The sequence below is a fragment of the Schistocerca serialis genome, chromosome 6 (genome assembly GCF_023864345.2).
Source record: "Schistocerca serialis cubense isolate TAMUIC-IGC-003099 chromosome 6, iqSchSeri2.2, whole genome shotgun sequence".
Taxonomy (NCBI): Eukaryota; Metazoa; Arthropoda; class Insecta; order Orthoptera; family Acrididae; genus Schistocerca; species Schistocerca serialis.
In genome coordinates, this window is record NC_064643.1 from 109,297,592 (window position 1) to 109,312,391 (window position 14,800).

A 14,800-nucleotide genomic window follows, 5' to 3' on the forward strand; every position below is an offset into this window, starting at 1 on the left:
ATATGGCTCCGTCAGACTTCCATCTCTTCCCAAAACTGAAAATTTTTCTTGGTGGACGAAGATTCACTTCAAATGAAGAATTGATAGCCAGAGTTGATTACTATTTTGCAGGCCTGAAGGAAACTCGTTTTCAAAATAGGATCAAGGCACTGGAACATCGTTGGACCAAGTGCATTAATCTATAAGGAGACTACGTTGAAAAATAATAAAAGTTCAGTTACGTAAGTACTTTTTTTCTATTCCATTCTGGGAACTTTTCAAACCACCCTCGTATTTTGATTTTCTTTTCAACATTTTGCATTCCTTAAGCAGCTTAAGGTAAGACAGCTTTCAATGTCACCTCCAAAACTAACACACACACTCACTCTCTCTGCCGCCGCCCCCCTCCTCTCTCTCTCTCTCTCTCTCTCTCTCTCTCTGTCTCTCTCTCTCTCTCTCTGTGTGTGTGTGTGTGTGTGTGTGTGTGTGTGTGTGTGTGTGTGTGTGTGTGTGTACGTGTTCTTCCAACAAAAATAGTGATAATTCTTTTATCTTTGTAGTACAATTCACCTCATCCTGAGCATTTTCCCCAGGTTGAAGAAAAGTTCTAAGAGGGGTAAAAGGGAAAGTTCTCAAACCCTTCAGAAATACCTCTCAGAAATGCCTTATTTTGAGACTTATCTATGGAGACTGAAAAATAGTACTGTGATCAGTATGATCAATGTCATATGGAGGTATACAGGCATTTCATAAAACGAGATAAATAATTTTTACTATACAATCCTTGTATTTTTAATGTTCTAATTTATTTGCAAATCAAACTGGATTAATTGCACTCGAGAGGTTCCATAACCAATGGTCACAAGAGTTAATAACAATAATACGGCAATGTGCAGGAGCAGTAACATGCACTCATTTCACAGGAATAAAGACAGGGAGGTAAAAGCACTGGCACAAGTTTAAAATAGACTGCAAAACCTATTACCATGCACACAGATGTACGAAAAGTGAACAAAAATTTAGTAACAGACTTAGTCACTTTAATAAAAACTGTATTTATATATGGCTTCAAAAACTTATTTTTCAGTTATAACTTGGATGTACATAAACAAAATCGAAGCACAACACACTACAAGACATTCAAAATGAAATGAGGCATTTTTACTAAAACAAGCAATTTACATTTAAACTCACAACATATAGACGTAGAAGTGCAGAAGGTGTAAAGTAGCTTGTCTTCAACAAAAACTTTGTAATAAACTTGGGTTACAGAAAGAGGAGAAGGAGCAGGAACAGAAATAGGTGGTAACTCTACTAATGTGTGATGCATAGTCATTTCACAATACTACATTTCACAGTGCAACTATTTTTTCTAACAAGTTGCATGAACATAAATGGAATATAATTCCAGACATTAAATAAAATTGGAATATATATTTAAAAACATTTATTTCCATTTAAAAAAAATACAAAGTAAGAGCAATTAAAGTGTATAAGTGCAAAATAACAAAAACAGAAATGAAAATCAATGTTCTCAACAAAATCTATATGGTTCAAAACAAATTAAGCAAATGCAATTACAAACACTACATAAGATGCTTTCACTGATGGATAAATATCTAGAAACTAGGGATGAAAAGATGTATCACATTTACAATGAGCCCTTACTCACCACTTTTCCCCAGTTAAATGGAAAGAAATACACAATATGTGATATGTCCAGGAAAATAAACAAACACGTCACTAGAAGACTGAACACTGTCACAAACATCATAAGGCGAAGCCGGCCAATTAAGGGAAGCATAAAGAGTCCCACTTTCACTGTACCCGAAGAACACAGGCAGGCAAGACAAGCAACGGATGAAATCTGAAACAAGAAAGAAAAATTTCTGTGAGGCACATTGCTCTAGAACCTATCTTATAAGAGAGTAGTTAGACCTGACATCAGATGAAAAAAAGCTATTTTCTCAGATTGTCCATGCAATCAGGTGAGAAACTGATTTGGCTTATTACGGAAATATTTAACATTTAAAACAGAAATAATAAGCTTATGCTAATTGTTTCAACAATTGTTAGAATTTTATTTATCTGATATCTTCTGTTGAGATTAGTATGAAATTTGTAATATCAGATACAAAAGCACCAATTTCTAAGCATACACTGTGTAGTCAGAAGTCACAAGAACATTTTTAAGAACATTTTTATTGTATATCATTTTCGTTTTCAGTTGACATTATTTCATTGATTTATATACCTTTAATTTTGTTGATTTCAAGAAAGTGTGTTTAATTGATGGGCAACAGGCTACACGGTACCAGGAGGGAAAAAATTTCAACATTTTCTGTTTGGAGAAGAAAAAAATCTGACATCAAACGATCTACAGAGTAATAAACTTTATGTATGGGTGGCATCTTAAACCACAAAAGTGCAATTTCAACTGATGTAATATTATGGATTTTATTTTATATTAGTACCACGTAATGAGCCACACTTGAAACTGAGAATAGGAGAATACTTGCACCATTGTTGGGATAATTACAATGTCGATTATACAAAAGTGGTAGTGTTAAATCACATATAGGAAGACTGGCAATTGACAAAGGAGGGTAAGGAAATGATGTAACAACTAAAGAATTGGAATTTAATACAAACTAGTGTTCATATTTATGGAAACTACTGCATTTTGTAGTTGAACATTTGAACTCCATGATCAATCACAAAATTGGTCAACTAGAATTAAAGACAAATGCAGTGAACTATTTGTAAGTTCACTTTCCAATAACATTTACATTCCAGTGTAATGTTCAAAACTGAGTGTGTTATCAACATAAACATACAGAAAAATGCAAACTGTGAAAGGACCATATTTACTTCTTTGCTTATTTGTTATGCCGAGTGTGAGCTGTGGAGCATTGGGAGGTTTCTAGAAGTCACTATACAGACCATCTGCCAACTGATTATTATTACTGCTCATGTTAGAAACTAAAATGTGTCTTATTAAAAATTTACATAATTGACATCTTATACTGCACAGTAAAACACTGCCTCACCAGTTGGCAAAGCCTGATCTATGTTCTGCTTAAAGCCGGAAGCTGGATACCTAAATATGAAGCTTTGCAACATTTGGCAGAAGAGAATAACCACACTGGCACATCTGAATAGATTAAACATTAAAGTATGCATGAAACTTAAAGAAAATTGTGTTGAAACATACTGAAAGACACAACGGGCCTGAACTCAAAATTAGTGAAAGAAGAGTAACACAGGGTTGCAAAAACTGGACTACATGAGCTATCAATAACCTTAATTACCTTAAATGACAACAACGCCATAAATACGAGCAGCTGATGTGAGGATGGTAATTCTTTAACTGGCCAATACAGCTAAGGAAGCAATGTAATAATTTCAGGTATGATAGTACATTTTGTTCCACACAGACTGGTAATCATTCTGACATAAGATACACAAGACTGTAGCAATCAATAGCTATTCTGTGCTTATTTTCTCAAGTCAGGTGGTGAATAATGTGGGTCATAAAAATATGGAAAAAAACTTGTGGTGGGAGGCATCACATTTCATCAGTTAAAGTGGCAGTAAATAACAACAGAAACAAAAAACTGTATAAGCATTTGAAGACTTTTCAAATGTTTTTATGCTGTATCAGATGAATCAGAACACAGACAGCTAATAGCGTAAATAATGAAGTAATGCCAAGTGACTGTATTAAGTCATTCAGTGTATGAAGAAATTAAACATATCCTGAGAATTAATAGCACTAAAGTTAGAGGAATAGTAAAATAAAAATAGGACACTTCATATTCATAAACCACAAATTTTTGAAGACTTGACATGAATAGCTTTGTGCGAGGAAAATCTTATCAGTGGATGCTGCGTCATATTACCAAAAATAAGAGGCTACACAGGCTAAATAGTGTCTATAAATGCTGCAAAATTTTCATTAAAGGACACATTCTGCTGCACACAAGACTCTTCACTGGTGACACCAGGTGAAGTTATCACCACAACCAGAAACAAAATCAAATGTTAGTCAGCTGTTTGGGCTTTTAGGTTATGGGAGTTCACTGTTTGAAAGTGCTAAGAGCATACCATTTACACAATCTAATTTTTATATTTCTTAGATGTTTTATATGTCAGTTAATTTCCATCTCTCAATTGTTACATATATATATAGGTTAAGAGGGCAAGTAGTGCTGTCTACTGGCAGTATGGAAGAGCAATTAACTCTCAGCTGGATTACTGAGAGGCCATCTGTCAGTATGTATACCAGCATCATAGGGCTACTGAGAAGTCATCTGTCAGCATGTGTACCAACATCATACAGCCTCTAGAGCCATGGAGAAGAACAAAAAGAAAGGAATAACCATCAGAAGTGGCCTGTTTAGCTACAATTTTGTAGACAAATGAAATCACCATACATTGGATTAGTGGTTGCTAACTGAATGCTGTGTAACATTTAAATAGTGTTGTACAACTGCTTTAGGAATATGTAATGCTGTTCGTGTGCCTTAGCACAATAGTTAAGTAACCAAACCATATAAATAAATAACTCACCTATAAATATGATTTAGTTGCTGAGCCATAACTGTAGTGGAAGGCATTTTGGTAAGTCGTGGGTAGCTAGTCATTAGTGTCAAAGACTGAAGTCAGGAACCAGAAAAGGCTGTTGTGGTGTAACAATAGAGTTCAAATTATCAACCCTGAGGTGTTAGCACAACAAAATACGGTTTACGATGAAGAAAGTCTGCCAACAGAGCAGCTGACAAGTTTCCCTACAATCTGTGGGTGGAATGCACCAAACACAGTAACAGAATGTGGAAAATTACACAGTGTAGCTCATACTCTCTCAATTTACAATGAGTAATAAGCTCTGAATTCTTCTTGGTTGGCTCTACAGTCCTTGAAGAACCTTGGCCTCCTGTATCACCTGCCTCCATTCTTCTCTGTCCATGACCTTCCTTCTCCAATTTCTTATTCCATTGCCTTTAGATCTTCTTCCGCATCGTCCAGCCACCTTTTCCTGGGTCTACCTCTTCTCCTTCTCCCATCAGGTTTTCCCATGAAAACTTTCTTGACACTCCGAGTTTCTGGCATTTTCTGTACATGTCCTGCCCATCTTATTCTTCCCTGCTTAATTTTAACAACAATATACATCAGTCCAAAAAGTATTTGTAGTTCTACATTTGTCCTTACTCTCCATCCATCTTCCTCTCTCACTGCTCCAAAAATCCTTCCCAGTATCTTATCTTCCCATCTCAATAACCAGTTCTCCTCCTTTAATGTCAATACCCAGCCTTCTGATCCATATATTACTATAGGTCTTAATATGGTCATGTATATTGCGATTTTTGTATTCCTACTAACATTCCTGGAATTAAATACATTCTGCAAGGCAAAATAGCAACGATTTCCACTGGCTATCCTTTCTTGAATTTCTACTGCTACTTTATTGTTCTCCATTATTACAGAACCTAAATATTTAAATGTTTTCACTCTTTCATATTCTTCCCCATTCATTAATATTGAATTCTTTTTTCCATTTATATTGGGCTCCCCCATCACCATATACCTTGTTTGTTTACGTTTACTTCTAAACCTACTTCTCTTGCTGCTTCCTCTAACGTATCCTTTAGTGCCCTTACATTCCTTGCCATTAACGCTACATCATCCGCATATGCTACCACTTGAACTTGTCGATTAAGTATTGTTCCTCCTGGGTTTATCAGCATTTGCCACATCACCTTTCCTAAAACTACATTAAATAGCATTGTAGAGATCACATCTCCCTGTCGTAGCCCTCTCTGTACTTTGAATTCACCAGACCGTTCTTGCTCTATTCTTACTTTACACACTGTTGCTTTCATTGTCATTTCTGTTAAATTGACCAGTTTTAGTGGGATTCTAAATTCTTTCATGATCTGTATAATTTTCTTCCTGTGTAGACTGTCATACGCATGCTTAAAATCAATGTACAACTGATGTAATTGCTTGTCATACTCATAAAACTTCTCTAGCACTTGTCTTAATAAAAATATCTGATCCAATGTGGATCTGTTCCTCCTAAATCCAGTCTGATAGTCTCCCAATATCCCTTCTATCATCCCTTCAAATCTGGAGGCTAAAATTTTACTAAATATCTTATGTTACGTCCAAGAGAGTGATTCCACAATAATTGCTACATTCTGAGTTGTCACCTTTCTTATGTAACAGCCAGATAATTCCCATGTTCCAATCCTTAGGCATTACCTCCTTTATCCATATTTCCTTTATCAATTCATGGACTGCCTCCTCCAATTTCTTTCCCCCATATTTTAATAATTCGGCCCCTAAGCTGTTTTCTCCTGCTGCTTTATTATTTTTTAGGCTCTTGATAGTATTCTTCACTTCCTCTAGCTCGTGTACTACTTCCTCTTCCCAATCCTCTACATCTAACTGATTCCAATTCCGAGTCCTGTTTCCTTTCATTTTCAATCATGATTCCTTCTTCTTTATCCCCTTCTTTACCGTTAAGCAGTTCGGTAAAATACTTTTGCCACCTTTCTAGGACTTTGCTTTGATTTCCAATTAGATTTCCATCCTTATCCTTATAGAAAACTGCTCGAGGCTGGAAACCTTTCTTCAAATCTCTTGTTCTTTCATAGAACCTTCTGATCTCTTTATTAGTCTCCCATTTCATCCAGCTGTTCTATCCTCCTTTCATGCTCTGTCTTCTTTACCCTACAAAGCTTATCAGCTCTTTTCCTCTTTTCTGCCGCTAACCTCGTGTTCCTTTGCAACATTCTACATCTTGCTTCATTTCTCTCGTGTATTGCCATTATGCATTCCTCGTCAAACCACTTTACCACCCTTCTGTGTTGCTCTCTCCACACTATCTCTTCTGCAGCTACGTTAATGACAGTTTTCAACAACTCCCGTTTAGTTTCCACATTATCTTCATTCCCTGTGTTTCTCCCTGCTTCCAATATCTCTCCTAGTTTCTTCCTATATTTGCTTGGTTTGGAGTCTTTGTATATTATGTTTCATTCTTATCTTATTCCTTTGGTTTCTTACCAAATCTATCTTCTGCCTATATCTAATTCGTACTAAGTAGGGGTCTGTGTCTCCCTCTGCAGCTGCTAACTTCCATAATATCTTATGCATGCCTTTTGTCTATGAGCACGTGATCTACACTCCTGGAAATTGAAATAAGAACACCGTGAATTCATTGTCCCAGGAAGGGGAAACTTTATTGACACATTCCTGGGGTCAGATACATCACATGATCACACTGACAGAACCACAGGCACATAGAAACAGGCAACAGAGCACGCACAATGTCGGCACTAGTACAGTGTATATCCACCTTTCGCAGCAATGCAGGCTGCTATTCTCCCATGGAGACGATCGTAGAGATGCTGGATGTAGTCCTGTGGAACGGCTTGCCATGCCATTTCCACCTGGCGCCTCAGTTGGACCAGCGTTCGTGCTGGACGTGCAGACCGTGTGAGACGACGCTTCATCCAGTCCCAAACATGCTCAATGGGGGACAGATCCGGAGATCTTGCTGGCCAGGGTAGTTGACGTACACCTTCTAGAGCACGTTGGGTGGCACGGGATACATGCGGACGTGCATTGTCCTGTTGGAACAGCAAGTTCCCTTGCCGGTCTAGGAATGGTAGAACGATGGGTTCGATGACGGTTTGGATGTACCGTGCACTATTCAGTGTCCCCTCGACGATCACCAGTGGTGTACGGCCAGTGTAGGAGATCGCTCCCCACACCATGATGCCGGGTGTTGGCCCTGTGTGCCTCGGTCGTATGCAGTCCTGATTGTGGCGCTCACCTGCACGGCGCCAAACACCCATACGACCATCATTGGCACCAAGGCAGAAGCGACTCTCATCGCTGAAGACGACACGTCTCCGTTCGTCCCTCCATTCACGCCTGTCGCGACACCACTGGAGGCGGGCTGCACGATGTTGGGGCGTGAGCGGAAGACGGCCTAACGGTGTGCGGGACCGTAGCCCAGCTTCATGGAGACAGTTGCGAATGGTCCTCGCCGATACCCCAGGAGCAACAGTGTCCCTAATTTGCTGGGAAGTGGCGGTGCGGTCCCCTACTGCGTAGGAACCTACGGTCTTGGCGTGCATCTGTGCGTCGCTGTGGTCCGGTCCCAGGTCGACGGGCACGTGCACCTTCCGCCGACCACTGGCGACAACATCGATGTACTGTGGAGACCTCACGCCCCACGTGTTGAGCAATTCGGCGGTACGTCCACCCGGCCTCCCGCATGCCCACTATACGCCCTCGCTCAAAGTCCGTCAACTGCACATACGGTTCACGTCCACGCTGTCGCGGCATGCTACCAGTGTTAAAGACTGCGATGGAGCTCCGTATGCCACGGCAAACTGGCTGACACTGACGGCGGCGGTGCACAAATGCTGCGCAGCTAGCGCCATTCGACGGCCAACACCGCGGTTCCTGGTGTGTCCGCTGTGCCGTGCATGTAATCACTGCTTGTACAGCCCTCTCGCAGTGTCCGGAGCAAGTATGGTGGGTCTGACACACCGGTGTCAATGTGTTCTTTTTTCCATTTCCAGGAGTGTATTTGGTTTCTTGTGTTTCCATCTGGTGATACCCATGTACATTTCTTAATATCTTTCGTTGGGTGACAGGCACTTTTTATTATCATGTTCTTCCCACTGGCGAAGTCTATGAGTCTGAGCCCATTATCATTACTGTCGTCGCGTAGGCTTTCCATTCCTATTATACTTCTATGTACCTCTTCTTTCCATATTTTGGCATTTAGGTCTCCAAGTATTATTTTCACATAATGCCTTTCAATTTTACCTACTTCTTCTTCCAATTTGGCATAAATATATCCTTTGCATCTTCATCTGCCTCCTCTGTAGGGGTGTAGACATTCATTATTGTAACATTAAAAAATTTTGTCCTTATCCTTAAAGAACACATTCTGTCACTTATTGCCATAAAACCAATTACATTAGCCTTTACAGGCCTATGCAGAAGGAAACCAGTGCCATAAAGGACTTTATCTCCGCCGCTATACATCATTAAATGTTCCCCCGACACTATCATTACTTGCCCTTTCCGTCTAGTTTCTTGTATTACTGCTTTTTCACTTGATACTTATCTAGTTCAATCCCAATTTCTTGTAGCCTGCCAGGTCTCTTGAGTGTCCTCATGTTCCAGGTGGCTATCCGAATATCCATGTTCCTACTCTTTAACCATTTTTCTTGCCGGGTCGTCAACAAGCAATCCTTTCCATTCTGAGGCATGTTTATAGTATCCGCAACAGCACTTTTTTTCCGGGGTGGGGTTGTTAGCCTCACGCCCAACCCCAAACTTGGAGGACCTGGACTTTTTAGGGCTTACTCCCCTAGGAGGGTTGGCTTCCCTATGTCTATAGATAATCTCTGACTAATTAAAGCAATATTATTTTAATCTGAAGAAACATGGTTAATAAGACTTCTCCATCCATGTCTGTAATACCAACAACATAGGCAATCACTGGAAACTATTTGTCTGTACACTACAATCCAGTTTTCCATATTCGATACTATATATTTCACAAGTCCTGGGTGTATCCATTTCAATACTGCACAATTCATTATTGTTCAAATGTGCTGTGATTAATGTTCTGACAGAAGACTAAGTAAATCATCATGGAACTGCAAATAAAAGAACTGTTTACAATTGTTAGATGACATCACATAGCAATGTCATTGATTACCGAGAACAGAAAAACACATGAAATAATCAGAGTAAATGAATACAGGCAATATCTCACTCTTCAGGAAACATTCCACATACAAAATACATTGCCACATGATAAGGACCTACATGTAGACACGGAAACCAGGCAATTAGCAAATCCATTGAAAAGATACTACGAAGCATCACAGAAGCCTCTTTCCATCTCCTCTCCCTCAATCCAATAAACCCTGTAAATGTTCATGTGTACACTCAATAATGACACCATAATATAGTGTATTTCACCAATGAACCAAATATCCAACTCTTCAAAGACAGTATGGTGAAGCGAATGCAAAAGTAATGAGGAAGTCAGTATGAAACAGAGAGAAATATGAAGCCGACCACTTGGCCTGGCATAGGTTAAAATAGATGAAGATATACAGATTTTACAGTAAATAAAAGCAAGTTGTCATTAATTCATTTTACATTTCCAAAAATACGCACCCCGTAATAGAAACGCTTTTTATTAGTAGCACAGAAATAATTTTAACACACAAAATATTTTCTACAAGAAAGGTGTAGCTTCCTAATTCAAAGAAAAACGTACCCACTACTTGCTCCCTAAAACATGCCATTGCTGTGCTGTACCCAACAGCACCTTCAAATTTGCAGCCAATTTGAGATGTTATGCAATTGATGGCACTCACTAGCCTCTCCATGGGACTCGAGGTTCATTAAGAGCACACTAACATTGTGCATTTTCTAGTACTACCAAGCATACACACATACAAGGGTGGTTTGAAAAGTTCTCAGAATCACCATGAGAAGTCAGCGATAGCACGAGTTGTTCACATGATATTCACTGGACAGTTGCCTGAAAACACGTGCCACATCAGTGCTCTTGGAAGAGAGCTGCGGCGGTGACATGGCTCTGCTGTTGTACCCACATAGTGAATTGCAAAGGGGGGGGGGGGGGGGGGGGGGGAAATCAAGATTTGAGCATTGATTAAGTACTTCATAAAGAAAGGTATGAAAGAAAAGGACACTCAAGCCGATTTCCAGAACACACTGGGGAGGGGCGGGGGGAGGGGGGGGGGAGGGGGGGGGGGTCTCTGCTCCTTCATAATCAACTGTTGCCAAGTAGACAAACGAATTAAAAATTGGTCGGGAGAGCTTAGATGATGAACCACACAATGATCAGCCTAGACGCGTCACTACTCCTGAAATAATTGCAAAAATGCACAAAATGGTCATGGAGGATGGCCGATTGAAAGTGGGTGAAATTACTCACACTTGCCAGATGTCATCTGAAAGGGTGTATCACATTTTAACTGAAGAATTAGAAATGAAAAAAATTATCTGCAAGATGGGTGCCATGACTTTTGACGCACGCACGCACACGTGCCGTCGTCATGACAAAACTACACGAACTAAGATATGAATTGTTGCCACACCCGCCTTATTCACCTGATATGGCTCTGTCTGACTTCCATCTCTACCCAAAACTGAAAATTTTTCTTGGTGGATGAAGATTTACTTCAAATGAAGAATTGAGAGCCAGAGCTGGTAACTATTTTGCAGGCCTGGAGGAAACTCATTTTCGAGATGGGATCAAGGCACCGGAACATCATTTGACCAATTGCATTAATCTACAAGGAGACTTCATTGAAAAATAAAAAAAGTTTCAGCGATGTAAGTACTTTTTTCTATTCCATTCCAAGAACTTTTCAAACTACTCTCATATATAGCAGAAGGAATGTTAAGTATGTGAGTAACATTATATCCAATACCGGCGAAAAAATACAGTAAGAAAGGCAGACAACACAGAACTGTAAAATAACTTGATATTATATAGCACGGAGAAACACAACAGAAGAGAGGGAAGGGGACAAGCAATTACCCAAACATACGGTAAAAATAAAGAAACACACAGCAAATGGAAAAAAAACACAAGAGGAAAGATAACAGGGTAGCAAACCACTGAAAGTGTTTTGGTACAAGGCAAATAAACTGATACAAATGAGGAAAAAAAAATTCTACTTGCTTTGGGTTGCCATCAGAAACCATATCACAGATGTGGAAAAAGAAAACTACGGACAATCGAGTCCAATCATCCTTTATGAATATAAAAGGTGTGTCAGAAAATTGCACACATACTTTGAACTTTCACAGAAAATTTATTTTCCCACCTACATGGTTCAATTTCTAAGACAAAGTAATACTATGTTTCTTCAACAGATGGTACCAGAATTGTCTGTCTAGTTGCGCGATCCAGTTAGTGCACTGAAAGTAATATTGACAAGGCAGGCATGCATTTGAGCTTCAAGAGTGCAAGCAGGTTTACTGGTACTCTTAGTTTGAGAATGTTGCTGTGTCTCAGACAGTGGAGAAGTGAGTATAGGACTAATTCGCCATCAAGGTTAGTAATTTCTCCTCTACAAGACAAATTCGAGTTTCATCGAACACTGTGTGATATGAATAAAGGCCAACTGGACAACATCACACAGCTACAAGTAACGAATTCTTAGTTCACATCTACATCTACATGGTTACTCTGCAATTCACAGAGGGTTCATCGAACCATTTTCATACTACTTCTCTACCATTCCACTCTCGAATGGTGTATGGGAAAAAGGAACACTTAAATCTTTCCGTCCGAGCTCTGCTTTCTCTTATTTTATTACGATGACCATTTCTCCCTAAGTAGTTGGGTGTCAACAAAATATTTTCGCATTCGGAGGAGAAAGTTGGTGATTGAAATTTCGTAAATAGTTCTCGCCGCAAAGAAAACCACCTTTGTTTCAGTGACTGCCACCCCAACTCGCGTATCATATCACTGACACTCTCATCCCTATTGCGCGATAACATGAAACGAGCTGCCCTTCTTTGCACTTTTTCGATGTCCTCCGTCAATCCTAGCTGGTAAGGATCCCGTACCATGCAGCAATATTCCAGCAGAGGATGGACAAGTGTATTGTAGGCTGTCTCTTTAGAGGGTTTGTCGCATCTTCTAAGTGTTCTGTCCACAAAGTGCAGTCTTTGTTTTGCCTTCCCCACAATATTATCTATGTGGTCTTTCGAATTTAAGTGGTTTTTAATTGTAATTCCTAGGTATTTAGTCGAACTGACAGCCCTTAGATTTGTCCAATTTATCGTATACCCAAAATTTATCAGATTTCTTTTAGTACCCATGTGGATGACCTCGCACTTTTCTTTGTGCAGTGTCAACTGCCGCTTTTTGCACCATACAGAAATTCTATCTAGATCATTTTGTAATTGGAATTGATTGTCTGATGATTTTACTAGACGGTAAATTACAGTGTCATCTGCAAACAATATAAGGGGGCTGCTCAGATTATCACTTAGATCATTTATGTAAATCAGGAACAGCAGAGGCCTCTGACACTGCCTTGCGGAATGCCAGATATCACTTCTGTTCCACACAATGATTTACCATCTATCACTACGAACTGTGACCTCTCCGAGAGGAAATCACGAATCCAGTCACACAACTGAGACAATACTCCATATGCACGCAATTTGATTAATAGTCATTTGTGAGGAACGGTATCAAAAGCCTTCTGGAAATCTAGGAATATGGAATCGATCTGAGATCTCTTGTCGACAACACTCATTACTTCATGGGAACAAAGAGCTAGCTGTTGCACAAGAACGATATTTTCTGAATCCATGTTGATTATGTATCAATAAGTCATTTTCTTCAAGGTGATTCATAATGTTCAAGTACAGTATATGATCCAAAATCCTACTCCAAATTAAGGTCAGTGATATGGGTCTGTAATTCAATAGGTTAATCCTATTTCCTTTCTTGAATATTGGTGTGACCTGTGCTACTTTCCAGTCTTTAGTAACAGACCTTTCGTCAAGTGAGCAGTTGTATATGATTGCTAAGAAAGGCGCTATTGTGTCTGCATACTCTGAAAGGAACCTTATTGGTATACCATCTGGACCGGAAGACTTTGCTTTTTTAAGTTGTTTCGCAACACCTAAGGTATGTACTTTTATGTCACTCGTGCTAACAGCTGTTCTGGTTTCGAATTCTGGAATATTTACTACTTCTCCTTTTGTGAAGGAATTACGGGAAACTGTATTTAGTAACTCCACTTTAGTGACACCATCATCGGTAACATTTCCATCGCTATCGCGCAGTGATGGTATTGACTGTTTTTTTTTTTCCGCTGGTGTACTTTATATACTACCAAAATCTCTTTGGGTTTTATACCATATTTTGAGACAATGTTTCATTGTGGAAACTATAAAAAGCATCTCACATTGACGCCCACACTAAATTTCAAACTTCTGTGAAACTTAGCCAGTGTTGAGGATTTTGCATTCTTCTGAATTTGGCATGCTTTTTTTCGTTGCTTCTGTAATAGTGTTCTGACGTGTTTTGAGTTAGAACTGTTTCAGAGTTTACCAAACAAATCTTCATGACAAGGGTCATGTGAGAGTGATGTAGATGCTAACAGTGTGCTATGTATTTTGAAGAAATCTTAAGTGTGTGTGTACTTTCCAAGGCTGGTATGAATAGCTTAGTGACGACATCCCAGATCAATGGATACAATTTTATGAATGGGTTCAGGAGACGGTTACAGTTGAACCGGTTGTTTGTTATTGCTTTAGGGCACAAAACAGCTGAGGTGGCAAATACCCAAGTCTTAACTTAAAATAGTCAATTACCTAACGAATTTGAAGTTGAGAATACTTTGAGTCTAGACTGGAGAAGAGGGATAGCTAAAAATGATCAAATACCTTTTGAGGAAGTTGCGCAAATAGTTGAAAATTAAATTTCTTTCACCATATTACTACAACAAATAAAAAAGTAAAACACAATCTAGAGCTTGTGCTGTACCTGCTAAAATATCTGATACTTCAGATGGCAAACATACATTAAAACATAAACGGTTATAAAATCGGTAGTGGGTCAGAAAATGGTGATCTGTCAATGGTTGGTTGCAATAACCACAGAGTGGTGTGGGGTCTCCAATTAACAAATGACAGTGACTGAAACGACAGTGCCCAATACGCAGCCTAGCTACAAGTGTCTCCTCATGACAAAAGGGGAGAGAGGGAGTTGTCCAAACCA

General features: G+C 39.3%; 1 protein-coding gene across 1 annotated transcript in view; it reads right to left on the reverse strand.

The window, feature by feature from the left end:
- The window catches only part of LOC126484671 (uncharacterized), a 148,622-nt gene that overhangs the window by 86,060 nt on the left and 47,762 nt on the right, over positions 1–14,800 (reverse strand). Inside the window, exon 4 of the mRNA XM_050108264.1 lies at positions 1,634–1,846. Within this exon, the coding sequence (XP_049964221.1) occupies positions 1,634–1,846 (213 nt within the window). The remainder of the gene's footprint in view (positions 1–1,633; positions 1,847–14,800) is intronic.